At 43.7% G+C, this 21,710-nt stretch overlaps 1 protein-coding gene across 3 annotated transcripts in view; it reads left to right on the top strand.

The window, feature by feature from the left end:
- Positions 1-21,710, top strand: part of arhgap32b (Rho GTPase activating protein 32b) — a 131,806-nt gene that overhangs the window by 75,517 nt on the left and 34,579 nt on the right. For all 3 annotated transcript variants that reach the window (XM_056440562.1, XM_056440583.1, XM_056440572.1), the window contains exons 6-10: positions 12,769-12,855; positions 17,431-17,568; positions 18,221-18,313; positions 19,030-19,152; positions 20,047-20,124. In XM_056440562.1, coding sequence (XP_056296537.1) covers positions 12,769-12,855; positions 17,431-17,568; positions 18,221-18,313; positions 19,030-19,152; positions 20,047-20,124 — 519 coding nt within the window. The remainder of the gene's footprint in view (positions 1-12,768; positions 12,856-17,430; positions 17,569-18,220; positions 18,314-19,029; positions 19,153-20,046; positions 20,125-21,710) is intronic.

The following is a 21,710-nucleotide window of genomic DNA, read 5'->3' on the forward strand; positions in this document are numbered from 1 at the left end:
CCGGAATCTGACTTTAAACCTACATACATGCTTTGACATTAGAGACCCACTGAGCCTGACCCTTTTGCAATGTGCATTTCTATATCAAGTTCATAATCCGTTGGGAGGATTCGAGGCCTCTTGCATGAAGGCGATATAATGGTAAAATCTAATAGGCCTGGAGTTGCCATCCTCCATTGTGGATAGAGCCTCCTGAAAGGATGAACACAATGGAGGTTGTGCCCTCAGACACGATTGTTTTGTCAGGTTGCTGGCACAATGTAAGGATCATCAAGGTCATGCATGACAACAACCTGCTCGTCATCTTCAAGTTCTGTAATTCTCAGATCCCATGCATTGTTAGAGCACACGTAATGCAACGATGCAGCCCAAAGTGCTGATCAGCGAAACAACAACAACCGTAATGCAGCAAAGCATTACCAATGCTAACTCTAAAGTAACCCGATTTAAAAGCCAAATGAGATTGATAGCTCAAGCTAGGATTTTTAAAATACACGAAAGAATGTTTTTGTTGGGGTTTTTTTGCTCATAAAACTGCTTTGGGCTGCATGTTTTCTTAATGTTTTGCTTATTTAATTGCCAGATCATTCTCTGTGTTACATCAGATTTGCCAGGGGGAAGGTATTTACGATATGACGGAACCGCTTCGCTAAACAATACCACCGTTGAAGTAGTAGATGTTAGAATGTAGGCGAACTCGTTGACCCGGTCCACATGCAGTTTGTATTGAGTTTCAGCCGCAGTGTTCTGTTGAAAGAGATGGCTGTTTGCCGTAACCAGCATGTGTATCTAATAAAGTGAGACCTCTTTCCTCCCCATTTTAACATTTCGTGTTTCTCAGTGTAAATACTATCTACTGGTATCTTCCCAACAGTCTCTGCTCCACGTGATGTCTGTATTGAACGGCCTCAGCTTCCCCTCTTCTCCACTCTGCTCCCAGCACTACAGGCCGGGAACTACATGATACAGTCTGCAGCCACACACCAGGAAAACAACTTCATTGACTCGGAAACCACCGTCTGTCCTGCTCTTTCATATGGTTTATCTGCACCCTAGCATTTTGTCCCGTCTCACGTGCAACGCCCTGAGGTTCGAGATCCTACACACTTTACTATTAATGGAGAGAACCGCGCAAGCCGGCGCCATCCAAAAAATGTGGCACAGTTTTCAACTACCGTTTAGTATACAGTGATTAACAGTGTCTGAAGCTGAGAGGAAACTCCAGTCAAAAATAGGTTTTTATTTCAAGTTTCTTCCCGTCACTGTGCAGAATGCAGTGTTTGTTTTCACATTCACCTGCTGCAGGTATATAGTTCAACACAATCTGTACAAGTAATAATACAAAGATATAATGACTAAAGGCAAATAATAGAACAGCTATATCAATCTGGAAAAAGTCATTTACTGTAATGCAACCTTTAAAACCAAGAAAAGACAACATATCACTATATTATTATATCCAAAACCTGACTATCTTATCTCGTATCACAATATCAATATTATATATATATATATACAGGACTGTCTCAGAAAATTAGAATATTGTGATAAAGTTCTTTATTTTCTGTAATGCAATTAAAAAAACAAAAATGTCATGCATTCTGGATTCATTACAAATCAACTGAAATATTGCAAGCCTTTTATTCTTTTAATATTGCTGATTATGGCTTACAGCTTAAGAAAACTCAAATATCCTATTTCTAAATATTAGAATATCATGAAAAAGTATACTAGTAGGGTATTAAACAAATCACTTGAATCGTCTAATTAACTCGAAACACCTGGAAACACATTTTCAAATGTTTGATTTTGTTTTGCTGTTATAAATCTTTTTTTAACTTGGTCTGAGGAAATATTCAAATTTTATGAGATAGGATTTTAGAGTTTTCTTAAGCTGTAAACCATAATCAGCAATATTAAAAGAATAAAAGGCTTGCAATATTTCAGTTGATTTGTAATGAATCCAGAATGCATGACATTTTTGTTTTTTTAATTGCATTACAGAAAATAAAGAACTTTATCACAATATTCTAATTTTCTGAGACAGTCCTGTATATGGCCCACATAAATGGTCCTACCCTACACTACCAGCAGGGTTTATGACATCACCGTTTGGCAGCCAATCACAGTCCAGAATGGAACTTGGACCAATTCAATTAAATTAAATTCAATTCAGTTTATTTGTATAGCCCAATTTCACGAATTACAAATTTATCTCGGAGTGCTTTACAATCTGTACACATAGACATCCCTGTCCCAAAACCTCACATCGGATCAGGAAAAACTCCCAAATAACCCTTCAGGGGGAAAAAAGGGAAGAAACCAATGCGATGTGGAAGCTTGAAGCCTCCAGTGCACAGGCATGTGAACTGCTCTGACTCAACATTTCACCACAATTCGTTCTAAATCCACAGAACCAGCCTGCGATTGAATAGAGCAAAGCAGCCAGTCTGTGTTCTGGGAGCGGGGCTTTGAAAAGAGACAATTGTAGAAAGTTGTTCCACGTATTACGTTTCTTCCCTTTGATAAATTGAGATTGGTTTACCATATTTTGACAATTGGTAGATAGTTTATATGTTGCAGTCTAATGTTAGTTGCAGCGCTACTTTTCACCCAGCATGTTCATCTGCCATTTGTTTTCAGGGCTCTTACTATGTGGCGCTAAGGTCACAGCCAGCCTTCTCTCCTCACACATATCGAACAGGGACAGGACATATCAAAGGAAGTGGAATGCACCAAAGGAATCCATATCGTAGTTTTGACAAATGTTACTGCCACGCACACTTGAAGTTGAGTAGATATTGATTCATGATGAAACGTGGTGATGAGCGGCACCTTTTGTGTGCGTGAGAAAGGCAAAGACGGAGCAGGGCGCCGTGCTCGGCCTCTGACAATAATCACGGCGATCAATCTGAGTTTAACAGCTGTGAAGGACTGCCGCCTTCCCACCCAGCCCCCATCTCGACACCAGTGACAAAGGCTGCGTAGGATAATGAGAGCAGTAGGCCGTATGCATGCGGTCACGCATGTGATGGAGATTGATCCTCCTGGCCAGCTCACTGTGCTGCTGTACGGCTGATGTGTCTCAGCTGCTCCCGCCATCAGACTGTGACGTGATGCCAAACCGTCTGTATGGGGTGAGAGGGGGGGGGGGGTGGGGAGGAGAGGGAGAGAGACGCTCGTCATATTCTCTGTGCTCTCACCAGGCCGTCCATCCATACCTCCCAGCATCGTGACACAATATGCTCCGGCTGCCCACTCACTCCTTTCACTCACAAAGGGGCGAGAGAGAGAGAGAGAGGGAGAGATGCATGGAGTTGAACTCCCCCCTCCAGCGGGACCCAATCCATCAACCGCAGCGCTGCTCTGAAGACGCAGCAGGCTGCACACACCCAAGAGGCAGGCTGCCCTTTAAATGCACAGTGGTGACCGACGGCAGGGTCTAGAGAACATTCAGGGTCGACGTTGGATTAGTTGTAGCTGTGGAATAGCTCAGGAACCTATGTTTGTCTGGACAATGCAATGATATAATGTGATGAAACCCCCTCTGTCACACATTCAGAGGACCGCTTTCCACTCCCTGTGAGCAGGGGATGATGTAACGGTTGGACTCGTACTGCCCTTGTTAGAGGAAACAAAAGACCAGCTCGGCCACACACAACTACTCTCTCTTTCTCTGTGGCTCTCAAGGCCGTTATTGGAGGACAACACGAAGGGGTTGAAAATGTGTTTGTCCTCAAAGCCGGAATTCACATGATGAAGTGGACAAAATCCACTCCACAATGGAAAAGCAGCTCAATTGGTCACGACACTGTTAGAATGTTTCATAAATACTTAAAATGTAATTTAAACGTGACACTTTATCAGTTTAAGATTACGCCAGCTGCAGTTTGACATACAGACTGACTAATTGAATCCAGTAGACTGCAGATATAAAGCAAGTGGGCTGTGAGAGTAGCCCAGCAATAATTAGGCTGAGCGGCTCTCCATCCCAAATTCCACGTGATCATTTACAAAAGTAATGCCCACTTGTATCAAAGCAATGACTCCCATCTGCATACGAGTGTTGACCAGACTGTGAGTTCCCACGAATGCATTCATTTGAATGTGGGTAGTGTTGAGACCGGAAGATTCCCCCATCGAGGCAACGGAGTGGAACGTTGTGTGCACCGGTTTCAAACCCACGGTTTTGATGCGCCTCGCATCCTGGTGACTTATTGAAAGCGAAAGTGTGTTTATTTATATATATTAATATTTTGTACATGTCATTGCGGAATGACAATCACTCACTCATACATCCGAGTGATATTCATTCTCACTTTCATTAAACTGACATTCAGCCGGTTAGCAGCCGTCTCGTATCCTCGACAGATTAATTTCCCCATCTCCACCTTCACACTTGTCACACCGTCCTCTCCTCCCCTCTGAAGGGCCCTCCAGAGGGTAGAGGTGGGGTGTGCATGGGACGTGGGAACATGTTGACTGCTAAGCCGGCTGCTGTAACCGCTTCACTCCAGGAGCGCTGGAAGCTCGCTCGGAACGCTTGGCCTTCGGAAAATGAAAAGGGGGAGATCGAAAAGACAAAGTTGTAATTTCTTCTTAGCATCGAGATGCTCCTGGCGCTTCTATATTCAAGGCCTTTCTCCGCAAAACTGGAATGTTGAAGTTCCTTAAGCAGAGGCCATTTTGCTTCACACATAACGAACCACCGGCATTACCAGTAGCCTTAATTGGTAGGATGCACATATTGACTATACACCATCTTTAGCTCGGTGCCCTTTCACACGAGGGTGACTTTTTGAGGTCACTGCCCTTCAGCTTGTACTCGTGTGTCTAATGAAGTCTGTGTGAGCGCATCCCCACCGCAGTAAACCAGTTCTCCTAATGGGATTTGTTTTGTGATCCTGTTTCCAAGTCTCGATCTCATCCCCTCGCAGCAATCGCTCTCTTGGGTTTAACTCCCAGAACTCCTCACGGCTTCAGTAATGATTTTTAGAGTTGGCGCCCTCACACCTTTGAGCTCGGGAGGAGCTCCAAACCCTTCCGGTGGACAGAAATCCCACAGCGTGGAAACAGCTTTATAAGAGACCAGATATTTTTTTTGATCACATTACTCTCCTGTTTTCCTTCCACCCCCCCATTCCTTCATGATTTCCCTTCACCGAGGACGATGTCGTTCCTTTCGTGTTACTTGCAGAGTGAGATCTGTTTGTCCAACATTAGAGAGACGTGCGTGCATTTAAATCGGAATTCATTAAACACAGTTTGGCTGCCACGGACTGCCGTGCTTTTTGTGTCACGATCGCTGTGGCCGTGAGGAGAAGAAGAGAAGGAGAGGCAAAAGGAGTTCTGGTTTTGATCTTAGTAAGCGAAGGGGGTGTCCTCTCATCCTCCAGCCCTGAAGAAGTTGCACAATGTCAGCATGCACTTGTTTGCTGCCCAGCAACCGGACTGCGGTTTGAAAAGTAGCTCGTAGCTCTGGTTCCGAGTCGGCCTGGCCAGCCCTCTTATGTCCGGGCACGGTGGTCCGGGGGGTGGGGACACGCAGAAAAAATAAGAGCACAGAAGAGTGTCTTTTTTTTTTTAAAGGCAGAATTAGTCTGATTTGTTTGGGCTGCGTGGGCGAGGGTGCTCTCCAGCGGGGGAAAGCCTCTCATTTTGAATCGAGCGTTGTCCGCCTGGTGTTTTCCTCCCTCGCTGTATTTGTGTTTTTTTTGTCTGCCCTGTTCTTCGTTGCATCCTCTTCATGCGTGCTTGCGGTCTGGCATCCGGTCACTTTGTTTTTATAGAGGTTGATGCCCAGAAACATTCCGAACGGAGAAGAGAAAATCCAGGCACATGCACCACCCAATTCTAGTGCGTCATCAGGGAGAGGGAGAATCTGAGTTCATGCATTATTGTTTAGGAAAAACCTACTCTTCTAATGTTGGGGTTTTATTAAAAAAAGAGGATGAACTGATTAGAATTTGGTGATCAAAGGCTAACACTCAAAACGCATTACAAAATAATTAATATGCTAATTTTTGACAAGTGTTTGATAGGATAACGGTGATGGTTTTTTTGACAGATGAGGACATGAACTGCTGCCTGATTGGTTGCGTTGCGTCTTTACGACCACATGATAGGTTATTCTAGTTTGGACTCCCATGTCAAGTGGGTTGCTAATCGCTGCCATGTCTAATGCAGTAAAAACACATGTGCGTCCTCACTCACTATAGTCAGTGATCTCTCCTTCCTACTCTTCAATTTTATATACAACAATAATATCATTTCATGAGGGTTTTTAGCTTCTTTCTTTTTTTTGCATTGGATGCTTAAACTTCCACTGTCGCTCCATTTCCTGGAAACCGTCTGTCCTCCCCACATGTGATGTGTGATCAACCAGTCCAGCCTCATGGGTTCATGAGTGAACTGGGTCATCATTGGATTATCATTTGATATTCATCAGGCAGACTTGGTAGATCTGATGCTCCGTCCGGCCAGACATCCCGTGCCAACTGAGGATCGGCTCACCTTGAACACAGAACTGTGCGGCGGCTATTCTAGCTCGCCGTGACTTCTGCTGTAAATGTTTGGCAGCAGGTGTTGTTAGGGGGGAATAAAATCTTTTGAAGTTTTGAGCTGAGTCACTTCTGAAATGAAGCTCTCATCAATACAAGTAAGTAAATGAGTTTGTTGAAAGTTGAATTGAACTATGTATGATGTCTTTTTGCTTCACACAAACACTTGCGCGCTCCTTCAAGCAGCACATTTGGGGATCTCGTGAGCTCTGCAGGTCCCATGCAGCTCCGAATCCTTGTGGCCTCTCTTGGCTCCCACATGTCCTCTTCACTGAGGCCGGCTGTTCGCTTATATTTCTATTCTGCTCTCCAGTAATGGGTCTTTTTTAACAAATCTGTGGATGGCACAAGTGAGGTCATCGCAGCTGATGAAACCTCTACTTTTCTTTCCAGTTTGGTGTCGAGGTATTTGGCTGCAACCTGAGAGCAGGTCATTCAACAGAAGGGGCGTTAAGGTTATATTTTTTGTGACTATTTCTACTGGACTACCACACTCCAGTATTGAAATGCAGAGTTTGGTCCCTTATTTATTTATTCTTGCAGCATCTGCAAAGCTTAGTTATTGACACATTGATTGAGGCGCTTTGCGGTGTAATGCATTGATGTCCTTTGGCCAATAATTTGCAAGTAATGCTGATTTTCAAAATGCCCCTGTGCAAAAGAACGGCAGTACGAGGACTGCGCATGTGGAAGGAAAGACCCCCCCCCCTGCCCCCCCATTCCCCCTAGTACCGCCTGCTCCCTCTCCACTGTTTCTTTTTCAATCCCTCCATCCCTGCTCTTTGTCCTGGGAACGTACCAACCAGAAAGGGGAAGAGGAGGAGAGAAGGGGGAGGGGTGAGCCAGCATGTCAGGCAGGGGGGGAGTGGAGGGAGCAGGGAGAGAATAGCATGTGGCGGAGGGACAGAGAAAAGCAGACAGTGAGGCCGGCAGAAGAACGAGATTGAAAGAAAATAGCTTTTTTCCCCCCTTTTTCTTTGTAGGAGGAGGGGGAGATCTGGTCATTCCCTTCCGTTATTTCCTGCTGCCAATATAATTGGGTATTAAAGTTCTGCTAAGTGCCCGCAATCAGAGAAAAGAAGTAAACAAGAGGAAGAAGACAAGGATGGTAAGATGGGAGAGGGAGCAAAATGGAGGAGAAGAAAGCGGTCCTGTTGAGGAATCCACCAAAAACCCACCTCTCATCCTCCACCAACACCACCAGCACTGCTGCCTCTGTATCCCACCCGGGAGGAGCTCACCCTGTAGGTGAAAGAAAGTGAGGAGCTGACATTTCCGTCCCGCTTACGGAACAGGACTCTGCCAGAACGGGATGTGCATTCTCTCACACTCGCACAGAGAGATAGACGGGGGACAGGTGTCAGTGTCAGCCAGGGGAGACTTGACGCTGCACGGCATGAAGGGAAAGGAGAGTGTGTAGGCGACTGAAAGGAGGAGTGGAACCCCAGACTTGAACTGCTGTGAGTACAAAGTGTCTTTCTGTCTTGTCGACTGTACCCTTTGGGTCGGTCCTTTGGTTCTTCTGTTCTGCTGCTGCTCTGCTGTCGTAAGAGCAATGTTTCCTCTTTGTCCTTGTGTGCCTGCAGGACTCGCTTGTGTCCAAAATATGGCTGTTGGGATTTAGCTTTTTCTTTCTACAGGAACCTTGGGTCGAGTGACAGTGCCAAGTCCCCATGGATGGGATTTATTTTGCTTTCACAATACAAAACAAAAAGAAATCCCAGATCCCACAGTGTATGTGTAATTTTTCCAATATGACCTTATACAGCTTGAGCACAGAGAGAAAGTAATATATTTGTTTCCACAGTGATGTTTGTTGAGGCGTTTGTGTAGTTTAACAATGGGAATGCAATACAAATATAATGAGGTATTGTTCGAACCTGAACCCAGTTCATGCATAACATCTTGTGTGTGTGTTCTAAAAGGCCATTTGATTGCTTTGGTTGTATTAAAGGGGATGGGGTACTGATTAAATGCCCCATGTTTGTAGAGACGGACAGGAGTACCAGTACGCAAGCAAAGCAATGTCCCTGCTGTGGTTGTATTTTAGACGCATAAATACATCCATATCCGTTTCAGCGTATGCTATATTTGTATTATCCAATCCAGACTTGGCCCTGTGAAACACTAAAGTCAGACTATATCACAAACTGAGTGACTGAGGCAGACCAGCAACTCCCATGTTATGCAAGGTAACATGACTGTTTGTCAAAGGAGACTTGTGGCTTTGAAGGGAGCCGAGCTGGATATGCTTGTTACTCTAAATATAGCCCACACATTAACTGATTTTTGTAGGTTTCTAAAATACATGTTGCTGACCCCCTCCATCGCGTTACTCCTGTGCTGGTACTGCCGACCGCCATCGACAGGAGGTAAAACACCAAATTGTCCCTTTTTTAAGCTTATCATCCAGGATGGTTCCCAAAATGCGAACTGCAGTCACATGTTCCCACTTAGTGATGATACTGTAGGAGCAAGAGGAAAGTCGGTGAACTGTTCGCCTGTCAGTTGAAGGAAAGACTGACCGCACCAACTGACGTAATGTTCCGCCGCTGGGCCTCGACTGTTGGAAAGGAAGACTGTTGTTGAATGTGAGCGCGTACTCATCTTCATGATGTATCTGGCGACTGTGGGTCAGTGGGTAGCAGGTCCGTCTTTCAATCAGGGGGTTTGAGGTTCAATCCCCGCCCTAGTCGATGTGTCCTTGAGCAAGACACTTAACCCTGAATTGCTCCCTGTAGCTGCGTCTACGGTGAATGAATGTAACAGGATTGTAAGTCGCTTTGGATAAAAGCGTCAGCTAAATGACGTGTAATGTAATAATCTGGCAGTCCTTAATGGACATGACTAATAACAGCCGGGGCAGGACGCAAGGAGACAAACCTAAAAGTCGACCGCCATGCTAGCTGCTCTGAGGGTACATGGGCCCAGTGGGCCCTTGAGCTAAATGCTAGCGCTTGGTAACATGCAGATGTTTACCAGGTAGAACATTTACCGTGGTCACCATCTTAGTTTAGCACGTTAACATTTGCCTGTGATGGGAATGTCGTTAAATCTGCAGGTGTTGGGGGAGGGATGTAGTTTTGACCCGATGATGAGGGGAAAAAGGTTGAGGGATTACTAAAGTTATTACCCTGAGGGGAGCTTGAACGTCTGAGCCACATTCCACGGCATTCCATACAATGAATAGTTATTGAGACATTTGAGTCCGGACAAACGGATGAAATGAAAGTCCAACAAACAATGTTGAAATCTGCACCTCAACTTGACAGCAGCCCAAGTGCAAGGGCGCTGAAGAGGTGTAGTCCATCGTTCCAAAACCAGTCCAGGTTATGAACAAGCTGCTGCTGGCCTGTCCTACAGCGCAGCCATGAAGGTTTGCTTCATTCTATTTTAAAACTGCAATGCTTTGGGTGTTTTAAGTTTTAATTTGTTGCAAGAGTTGTGATTCTAGTCAGTCAAAACTATTACCTTCGTCTCCCCAGTCCCTGTTGGTCTTTGGGCCGCTGTCCTTTTTACTACAATATACTGTATATACACCCTGAAGCCCTTCCAGTGGAATGTCTAAATATCTGCCTCAGTGGGCTCCCTGCTAACGTCTCTTTTTGCTTGGGCTCCGAATGCGAAACATTTCTCAGTTGCTCGGCACGGATACTGACCAACAGCAGCGGGGGTAATTAGGTCATTTGATGTGATACGAGTTTGTCTCTGAAAAGAAACCGCAGCCACAGAAACGGGCATTGTTGTTCCGTGGAGGCTGCTCCTCCGCGAACAACCGTCTTTAAATCAAGCGCTCTCTGAAACAAAAACACTTCCATGTGTTTTTCTCCCCTCACTGGCACCATGACATTGCTTCGACAATATTGTTCAGTGGACCATGGGGGCACATAAACAGTTTTTATGCTTGCTGCACGACCATGGGGGCACAACCAGTTTCTTTCAGCCGAACGAATCCTGATTTAACCTAAAAAGCTGTTTGTATGGAGCTGTGAGAGAGAGAGGTGACACCAATTATGTAGAAACCTAAGGAGCCCAGAGAGCAACACATTCAGAGCTAGACTGTGGCAGCTGTCTCCAATTTGGCCTCGGCTGCTGGTGATTGGCAATCAGTCAGCAGCCGAGGCCGCCCTCATAAAAGCTCTCAGGTGAGAGTGGAGCAGGAGAGTGAGCAGAGGCGCGGTCTGCTGTGTGTTTGGTAATACAAATCAAATATGTTACCGAACGGAACCTCGTCGTTGACTGGTAATCCTTGGTGCTTTTGGGGGAAACCCACGGGTGATGGCCCGAGAGTCGTCACATAGACCAATCGGGAAGAGCAGAGACGGCCAGGCCAGGTTTCAGTGGCATTGAACAGTATTAGCATTGTTTCTGATGGGGACTGACCATCGTGGCCGTGTGATGCACTACCTCATATCTTTATAATGTCTTCTGGGCTCATAACACTCTGCCAAAGGAGGTTCTTCTGCAGGATATTAATGATTCTGCCTCGTGGTACCAACCGGAACATTTTGGGATATGCTCCGTTGACATAACTTCACATAGCAGCACCGACACTCTCACTTTGGTAGTTGAGTGCAGCTCACTGTGACACTGACAACAATGGTATGAAATGGCGCCAATATAGATTTTCATTCACAATGATGCATACTAGCTCTAGATCTCGTGCACTTTAATTCATTTTGATCCAGGTACATTGTTATGTACTTAATGTGGATTATTAACAACAATTAAATGGGTTTGCCTCATTCTTAACATTACTTTGTTTGTTTATTTTCTCATTTGATCCAGGTGTATTTCTATGTAGCAGGGATATATGTTTTTGGTTTTGTATATAAATAATAAGAATTATGACAACCATTGCTAATTCCAAGTTGTATTTTTCTCTGTCCTAAGTAGGGCCCCCTAACTGAGATCTGCTTCCTAAAACATACAAAATAGTAACGAAGACAGCGGCGTCTTCCCTCACACAGCTGTTCATAATTCTGTTTCGTGCTCTGTACTTAGCAGATGGCTGTGCCAGCGCTCCAGCATCATGCTTGTTTCCTCATCTATATTTCATCAATATGTGGGCAGCCCACACACTCATCGGTATAATCACCATCTTATACACTTCTTGTCAGACACTTCCTGGTGCTGCACCATGTTTAAATGTGTCCCCCTTTTCTTTCACTTAAGCCCCTTTCCCACAGAGCAAAAAAAAAACACTTACACCCACAAACATCTGGCTTTTGTCTTCAGTGGACAATCAGCATTAACTACCGGGACAAATGACTCCAGCAGTTAGTGAGGGAAACATGACACCCAGGTGGACTCGCTCATTTCCGTTCCTTTTCCCGAGTGATGCTATGTGACTCGTGTTGTAGTGAATATAATGAATACTAATTTAACATGGATTTGGAGCATTGTTATACTCTATTAACGTGCAAAACATACATTTGATATACTCTCCTGAAAGCCACAAGACTCGAGTTAGAAAACGCTGATCATTGAAAAACATCATTTGAACCGGACAGAAACAAAACAAAACTTGTAAAAACCTTCTTTGTTAGTCTTTCCACTTTTCCAGCAATCACCAGCTCTGGTTTGTGACTTGGAGAGAATAAATGAGAAACCAAAAAAAGAAGGAACCAAAGTGGCCTATTTTTAACAGACTTTCCCATGTTAAAAAAAACCCTGCATGCAATTTGGTGGGGAAAATGGTATTATTCAGTCTTGCTCCAGCCTTTTTTTCATGCAGTATCGGTCAGAACTGTCATTAAAAAGCTGCCCGCCTCATCCTCATGTTGTCTCTATGAGTTTTGGAAAGCAATGTCAGAAAATGAAATGTAATATCTTGGACACCTGAAGTAAAAAGCAATACTGAAACCTAATGTTGCTTTGAAAGTACCTTAGCAGTTAATAAAATACGTCTCCTCCCCTGTGCCAGCTCTTCTTTAAAGCTACAGCATATTACACTTATTACTGCAACAGTCATGGCTGTATCAGTAAATAAAAGGTGAAAATATCTTCTCCTGCTTAGTTTTATGCCTGCCTGATCATGAGCAGAATTTAAATAGAAGATATCTGCCGTCCACCCATGAGTCCGCAATAATGGACCTGTCCCAGGGTTTGGGAAGATTTTTATGTCTGTTTTCTCAATCAGCACATCTGTCTGATTCAACTTCCTTTCTAGGAATAACCGAAGCTCTCTTTGTCTCTGTCTTTCCAGCTGTCCCTCGGGGATGAACAGTATGAAGTGACGCGGAACGGCTATGAGTCGAAGGAGCTGGTGTACTTGGTGCACATATACTGCCAGGTAAGACCCCAGAGGGCTTGATGGTGCAGTCATGCAGAAGTACAGATGCTATACATACCCTAACCAACACACGGACGCTTGGATATAATCATATACAAACTCCCACACTGACTCATAAGATGTTTTCATGCCTTCAACTTCAAACATGCTGGGAAATGAGGGTTCTGAAGGACCCGGTCTCATATCCAGCAGTCCTCCCTGTGTGAGAGCGCATGCTCAAATTCCGACATTTCTGAAACGCTTAGACATCCAAGTTCTGTGGGAAATTGGGATCTGAATCAAAAAAGAGCGACGGACGAATGCCCGAATGGGTGAGAGATTCTTAGGAATGTCTGACAGGAAAAATGACATCTTCAAACCCTGAGCTTTCACAAAGTACTGTACACATGTTTTTTTTAAATTGCTTTATTTTTTTTATTTTTTTTAATCACGGTTTCAGTGTTCCCTGTTGAGATGTCTCAGTATTTGGAAAACTCAATGATTCATAACAACAGCTGTTTGTGCCAGCAGCCACCAAGTATCATTTTTTAAGATGTTTGTAGAGGCCTTCTTTGGAGTGTTCCCATAAAGGAGGAGCTCTGTGCACATGGGAGTCTACTTCTTCCAGCTAGCTGTGCATTCCATAATTTGTGTCATTGCAGAGGTTCTCGTCAACATAGAAAGAAAAGTTGACTTAAAAAGTTTGTCATCTTTAAAAAGGGAGGGATGTCAGAGTAAAGTAAAAGCCACATTATGTATGATTACATCATATCGTTTTGGAAGAACTCTGATTCACCCTAAATACTGCGTTGCCTTAATGTAGCGCACACATGCACACCAGCTGCTCAGAAGCTTTGCCCTGGCTGCCTCCACTGACACTTTTGATTCTGGTTCCATGCATTTCCCTCTCCAGATCATATTCCATTTGAACGACCTTGGCAATGCCACTAAAGTATGTGGCCGTCTACGTGGAAATTCCGACTTCTTGCAGCCATCGGAAAACACTCGTTCTTTTAGGAAGGGCGGTGGAGGACTGGCAAAGAGTTTAAACAGGGAAAGTAGCACAAAGAAGTGAGATTGGTAACCAGAAGCACTGTTTGAAAATGGGGCAGGAGTTCCCCGAGCCCTCCCAGTGCGTCTCCACCAGCCGGCGCTCGGGCCGGTGGAGCACTGCAGTCCCAGTCGCACAAGCCCTGGCTTCGGTACTGATGAGCTTTCCAGGCCAAATCAAAGCCGTGGACTTTTTCCACCGCTGGTCTTTCTCTGTGGGTTTTGAGGTTTGAAGCCCCGTCTTACTAGATAAAAGAGACTCCACGATTCCATCGACGGAGTCTTAGAAATCCTATTTCAAGAAAAGGTACATTTAATGTCGTGAATTAATCAGTTTGCTCCTGCACTGTTGACTTTTAATCTTTGCATTTCACGATTACGGGCCCAGTAAGCTGTTGATGTTCTTCATTTGAGAAAGCATTTCCAGTATCAACGTATACAAGTCCACGAGAGACTTGATTGACTTCAAAAAAAATATCTTTTGAGAGACAAGAAGAGTGACATGTTTGGTGTCCATGTTTGACCCTGGGTTTTCAACCAAAACCGACAACCCAAGAAGCCTGCCTTTGGGAGGCTACACCTGATAAAGACATGACAGCAGGTATACGGTAATTGTTTTATAATGGTAATAACATTGAAGTCAGCAGAAACGAGCTGTATGGACCTATAGACCTAAACCATAGATTGCTGCAGAGATGTTATATTATTTTAGGCCACCTGAAATGTAGCTTTGCCCTGGTTGCCTTTGACAAAAGTCAATGGGATTGATCCATAAAGGAACAGTCAACATTGGCATGAGAGTGAGTACACACAACGTGGCTGTAAAGACAGACTACTGCTGTGTCATGACGTTTAATGTCACGGGCAACTTCTGTAGTTAGTAATTGAAGAAAACATCATGGTCTTTGTATCGCGTCACTTGGGTGAAGCATGCCAGTTGAAAACAACAATGTGCCGAGAAAGAACCCTTGGGAAACACCACAAGAAATCTGACTTCCAGAAGAACATGCGTCAGCCAGAGAAGGTTCTATTAGACCAGTGGTCGCCAATCCGTCGATCGCGATTTTCTGAAGTGTCTCCTGAAATGTTTTCTTACGGACTTCGGAAGGCCAACGTCAGAAAAGATCTCCGCCTAATTCATGAACACCTGCAAATGGGTTCTTACACAGCCGGGATCTCAGCTGTGCTCCTCGACCGAGGTTCTCGTGCACCTAGATTTGCATATGGAAACGCCCAATTAGCTCCTTAACCCTCGTGTTGCCTTCGGGTCATTTTGACCCGATTCAATATTTAACCCTCCTGTCGCCTTCGGGTCAATTTGACCCGATTCAATGTTTAATGTCGGTGTTCTTTCGGGAGTCAACAAACAAACATAAAGTACCTCACACTTAAACTTGGAAAACAATATTAATTCTAAAAAATTTCTGGAGATTTTAATAGCTGGGGTCATATTGACCTCATGGGTAAAATATGTTAGTAAATATAAAGGTAACAGGAGGGTTAAACATTGAATCGGGTCATATTGACCCGAAGGCGACAGGAGGGTGAAATATTGAATCGGGTCAAATTGACCCGAAGGCAACACAAGGGTTAAGAGACGTGTGCACAATCCACAGACTCCGTCAGACCGATTAAAATCATGTCAAAGCGGAAAGCGAGCACCGGTCGAGTAAACTGAGACCTAACTTTATCGGTCAGAGGTGCAGATACTATTGCAGAATGTACATTTGTCTATTCTATTCCACTGTGGCTATATAGTGCTTATTTATTTACCTACATTTGCAGTGTTCGTGTAGTGCTTTTGTTTATTTTATGATATCACGATACCTCGTAGAATCATGACTATACATGGGAAACATAATTGTTAATACAAATATACAAATATTATCGAATTTAGTATTATTCTAATTATTAAAATCTGAAAATGTCTGTAGAGTTGATGTGAACGTAATCACCAACGGCTCACAGACCGCCTCAGAACTACAAGGCACTCAGTGTTCAGTCACAGCCTTGAATGGGGTCACATGACTTCTGATGGCATTGTGATGGACACAGAGCTGAACTGAACCTACATGTTGTCAGTATTGTGTTGTAACTTCAGTTGATAAATACAACAGTTAATATCGGTAGTTCATCCAGGCTGATCATTGCAGATGTTTTTTTCAAGTCATTTAGTTTGTTCTTGGTCACATCAATTTGAAAGCCGGACCAGAGTGTTTGATTTAATACAATTCGGCCACATAAAGAGCCTCAAGTTGTAAGTACAGTCTGGACAGTCTTTTCCTCTCAATGGGGAGATCTTACCTGTCACCAAGGCAGAGGTCAGGGGTCTTGGGCTTAAAAAGGTTGGTCACCACTGTAAAAACTACAATCACAACATGTTCTTTTTCCAGTTTAATCAGTTATTACTCTAATTTCATCTTTTTTATTATTCCCTCCTGAAGTAGTTGACTCGTGAAATAGAGGCCCATTTCACACCTGGAAGCTCAGCTGATGGAAAAACAAACGTAATCGCTCCCATGCAGACTCAACATTGACGAGACAGTTGAGGCAACGGGGCTCTGGATAATGGGGCTTTTTGAATAAGAGCACAGCAGTGGGTAGTTGCAGTAATATACATTTCACAATACAATCCACTTTTTCCTTCCAAGCGAAAGAAGGTTGTAAAACCGGAGCCAGAGGACAAACGTTGAGTGCACATCGCTGTTGTACAAAGCATCTTATACATGTGAAAGCTTCTTGTGTTTACGGAGTTGCTGTAGTGCAGGCTGCCCTGAGATACTTAAATGGCAGACCCACCAACCCAGAAGAGCCTTTAAAACGATCCACACAGATTCAACGAGTTGATTATCATATTGTACGGAAACATGTGGAAACCAAGTACCAAGTTATGAATAATGAGTCTGTTTAGAAACGCAATGTAAAGGTGCCGGTTGCGTTTCTACAGTGACTGTGTATTACTTATTTTGAAGGGCCAGTCCAATGTGTAATGCTTGTTATGCTTCTGTTTAGGTCTGAGTGATATAGATGCAATAAAAAATGATGATACTTCTAACCAAATGCCTCAATATTGATATTGGGATGATATTGTCAGGTTGACTATTGGAGCTTTTCCTAAATCTTTACACAGTGAGATCTGTTATGTCAGTAATGTTAATATGATGAAGGTAAATAACAGAACAGCTAGGTTAATCTGGTAATTCCTGTAAGGCAGCCTTACTGGAAAAAAAACATGCATGTTACAATGTTATAATTGATCAGTTATTAATATATTGCCCAGGTCTGTTTCAATTTTATTCTATGGATTTATACTGGTTAGTTTAATTTAAGGGAGTTTTTTTTTTTTCATCAATTACTCCTTTTCATATGTGTGATTTTCTTTCCATGTTAATTAGTGTGAGAACTTTCCACTTCTACCTAGCGGCAGCTGTGTGGAACCATTCCTCACATGACCGGTGATGTGTTCTTGTGTCTGTTTCCTCGCTGGTGACACGTGTGTGTGTGTGTGTGTGTGTGTGTGTGTGTGTTTCTGCTGTCATCTTGAAGGGTCGGAGTTGGATTGTGAAGCGCAGCTATGAAGATTTCCGGGTCCTGGACAAGCACCTGCACCTCTGCATCTACGACCGACGCTTCTCACAGCTGCCTGAGCTGCCTCGATTGGACAGTCTGACCGACCAGCTAGAGGTCAGCTCTGAAAACACACGTCTACACACACACACACACACGGTCACCAACAATAACACACATTCACTAAACACACACAAACGCGCTTACTTGGTGTATGTTTAACTGCAAACTGAAGCATTCAGGGCTGCAAGAAAACATAATCCAATATGGATTTAGATTGGTAGATTAACGTATTTAGATCCCGTTTTCTTAACATTTTATCTTGAAATAAATCCTGGCCACAGGTAAAGGCTTATTGAAGGACCTTTTTTTTCTCACATAATATGCCGCATTAAATATCACACTGCTTTGTTTCTGCTCTAACTGATCAGTATCGGTTATTCAGATGAAACCTGTCACTGTGCTTTGATGTCCAATATTATCCACGTTGCTTTTGTCTATGGAATGAACAGTTCCCCCTCCCCCTCCCCCTTAGCCCGCCTGTGAAATGTATTCTGATCTGGACTAAAACCTTTATGGTTGGATTGAGGCTCTGAAAGGAATGCAGAGGTTAGGTATCGAATCCAAACTGGTACAACCAGTTCATCAGGGGGGGGGGGGTTGTGTGGAGTGGGTGGGTGTTTTCAGAAGAACAGCTCTTAGATGCCTGTTCTGGGGAGTCGTACCATCCAAAGTAACTGGCCTGTGTGTGTGTTTTCTGCCTTGTTAGTCTGTTTCCCAGATGTTGTTGGCTTACCTCTCCCGGCTCTCAGCCATCGCCGACAACAAGATCAACTGTGGGCCGGCCCTCACGTGGATGGAGGTGAGAGCGCAGTGTCGTTATGGAGGTCCGATTTCACTAAAAGGCCTTAGCAGTCGCTGAACCTGCACGAAGAATAAAACATTTAAAAATAAACCATGTAATTCTCAAAGTACCCACAACCGCGTTGCCGAGTGAGCACCAGCCCTCCAGTTTTATTTACATCTATTTATGTTGGGTCGTAGACATTCGCTACAAAATTGGCCACTTTCGATGCAAATGAGCCTCATTGTAGAACCAGTTTGATTCACAAGCTGAATTTTAAATGTTTTAAAGAGTTTTAAATCATGGCTAAAAGAGAACCAACATTGTTCTCACTCCTTATGCATTATGTATCTTGTATTTGTGGACATTTGTTACCCTGAGTGCCCCTGGACCTCGTCGGCCTAAACTTTTCATTTTATTTGTTCTCTCTGCCGTTGTTCTGTCCGGTGTTTTTGGAGCAAAGTGAACATTTACTCACCATGCCATATGGATAGCTGCAATCAAATTAAATCCAAACAAAAGGGCAAACGTCACTCAGCTGCAAAAATGTATGTCAGTGTTTTGCACAGCTGTGTGAAAACACTGTCGAGTTATGCAGCAAAATCAAAATGACATGTGATCCAAACTGCATGGATTATGTAAGGGAGACGTTGCCGGGTCTTTTCTCAGTCATTTGCGAGCTAATGGCTGCCACCGTTACATTGAAGTGTAAGTCTCGTCCGTTTGTGTACTAGGTCGACAATAAGGGAAATCATCTGTTGGTCCATGAAGAGTCGTCCATCAACGTGCCAGCTATTGCTGCTGTCCATGTCATCAAGCGCTACATCGCCCAGGCCTCAGACGAGCTTTCCTTCGAGGTGACAACAACAACAACGGTTCTCACACACACTCAATTATATTCCAACAGAATAACTCCAAGATAAATATCTACAGCGGACCGAATGGTCAATGTTCAAACTGTCAATACGGCTTGGCTCCTTTTTTTAAAGAGATAAATTGTTTATTATTTTTATATTCTGTTTATATATTTTATTTAAGCTTCTTGACTGTTTGGAGAACATACTTTTGTTGTTGTACTATCTCTAACATGTTCAGAGACTGAGTCCTGGTCTATAAAAACTTGGAAATAAACCTAATTCTGTTCTGCAACTAAATAGGTCTAGCTTTAGACATGTGCTAATAAACTATTCCTAAAGCTGCAATAGGTTCCTTTAATACAAATGACTCGGATCTCTACATGAGACAGATCTCTGCCTCCTTTTATTGCTCCTGAAGGTGTTGGCCAGATCCCATCTCACCTCAAATGTTTTCAGAAACCTATTTTAGTTACTGTTCAGCTGGAAAATGAGAGTTTTCTCCAGCTTTCAACAGCAGAGCAATCTTTCTCTTTTTACAGCTTAACAATACATTGATGTAAGTTTCTGTGTTATAGTTTCAGAGTTCAAAAGCTTCCCGACCACTTATTGACAGCTGTGTTCCTCGGCTCTGATTGGTTGTTTTCCTTTGGAAAATAATTGTGCAAATGGAGGGAGAGCAACCCAATACTTTCTCACAGGTTATCTGTCTCATGTACTTCTGTCAGGGTCTAGCGACAGTTTGAGCGAATATAAAGAAGTTATTTTTAAGTTACCAGCTGCCGCTTTTACAAAAAGTTGCTCTCTCAATTGAAAATGTAAAACCTCGTTAAATAATTCATTTTATTTGAGCAATCACTGTTGTGACTGAGGTGAATGTCTCTCCTCCCGCGGCAGGTTGGCGACATCGTCTCGGTGATTGACATGCCCCCGAAAGAAGACACCACCTGGTGGAGAGGCAAGCATGGCTTCCAGGTACATAACTCACACAACACTTTGCATGCTGGGAGCAGAAAACAAACCAAATCACACACACACACACGTTTTATCTTTCTCTGTCTTTCCCTCCGTGGCTGTGAGCTTTTGATGAGGTTTATACTCGAGGTGTTTCAAGGACGAGGAGAGAACAATTCAATCACTCCCAGAGTTTGTCTGAAGACAAAGAGAGATCCGAATCCTCTTTCATGAGAAGCTTTTGAGCAGATTACGGGGTGTGTGCCGCCGCCTGCAACGCCGGACTGATTCATATTCAGTCTTCACTGCAATCTGCAGCACGTTGGAACTTTTGATGTTCAGGGCTTTTGTTCCAATCCTCCTGGTTTCACCCCCTTAGAATCATGTGGTTGTTTATGTCCTCACGGTACTTATCACACACACTTATTTTTGACTAGAAGAAAACAAACTGTTACTTTGTGTATTAGTTATTTTACAGTGGAGGTCTATAATATTGGTGCGTTTAAAGACTTTTCCATCTCTGTAAAGCTAACACGTTATCGATTGACATCGATCGATCGCGAGGTCCGTCTCGGGAATTCTGTCTTTCTTTTGGCACAAACATCTCATCTTCTATCAAAGATGGTCTGATTATAATTTGGTGTTTTTTTTGGGCCATAACTCAAGAAAACCTACACTAATCTCGACAATTGAACACAAATATCTAATAATAGAATAAGATCATCTGGACGGAAATGGAGGTTAAAGACAACTTGGTTGTTTGGCTGAGACGTTCCACCATGAGGCTGTCGTTCTCATCTTGCTGGGGCTTGTTGGCATCCATCAGAACAATTCTATTCAAATAAATGAGAGGGCTGGGTTTTTTAACCACACAACCAAAGCCCCCCTGAACCTGGCTTTAATCTTTTGGTGTCTGATTCAACGCATTCTGCCCTAGAGTTTATCTGAAGATGATAAGAGGCGTCAGCATGCAGAGTCAGAAAAGTCAAGGGAGCGTGTTACTGCGCGCCCACTCCCTCCTCCTCCTCCTCCTCCTCCTCACTGAAGCTCAAGTGGTCTCGGTGTCCAGGGAAACCAAAAGAGGAACTAAGTGCTACTATTAATTTGGATGTTGTTCTATCAGACATCCGTCATTTTTGTTCTCTGTGAATCGTGCTGCATTAATAATTAAACATAAGCATGAGATATTTATGTGGAATATTCTTGTGTGGTAGTAACACTGTCGGGTCGATTTTTAAACCGTCACTAAAGTGTGCATCGAGGCGCGAAGCTGTGGTTGGCGTTCTGCCGACAAGAAGTAGTGCTGCCAGTCGGGCTCACTAGGGGGGCCGCCAGCACGCACTTACTGAGCAGCGCAGCCATATTTGAAGATGAGTGGATTGCAGAGCTTCTCCCTCTGATGGACGTTAACCATGAGCCCACATCCCCCTTAGTATTTAGAACATGTCAATGTTTACAATAACAACATGAAAGTAATGCAACAACGCAGAGGCCGCAGTAAGCAAGCTCAAAAGCAATGCTTATGCAACTATGAAGAAAGATTAGAGCCACTCTAAGAAATAATCAATAATGATCTGGGATTGAGAGGGTTAAGTCATCATAGATGA

This window comes from Pseudoliparis swirei, chromosome 3 (assembly GCF_029220125.1).
Source record: "Pseudoliparis swirei isolate HS2019 ecotype Mariana Trench chromosome 3, NWPU_hadal_v1, whole genome shotgun sequence".
NCBI classification, from domain to species: Eukaryota; Metazoa; Chordata; class Actinopteri; order Perciformes; family Liparidae; genus Pseudoliparis; species Pseudoliparis swirei.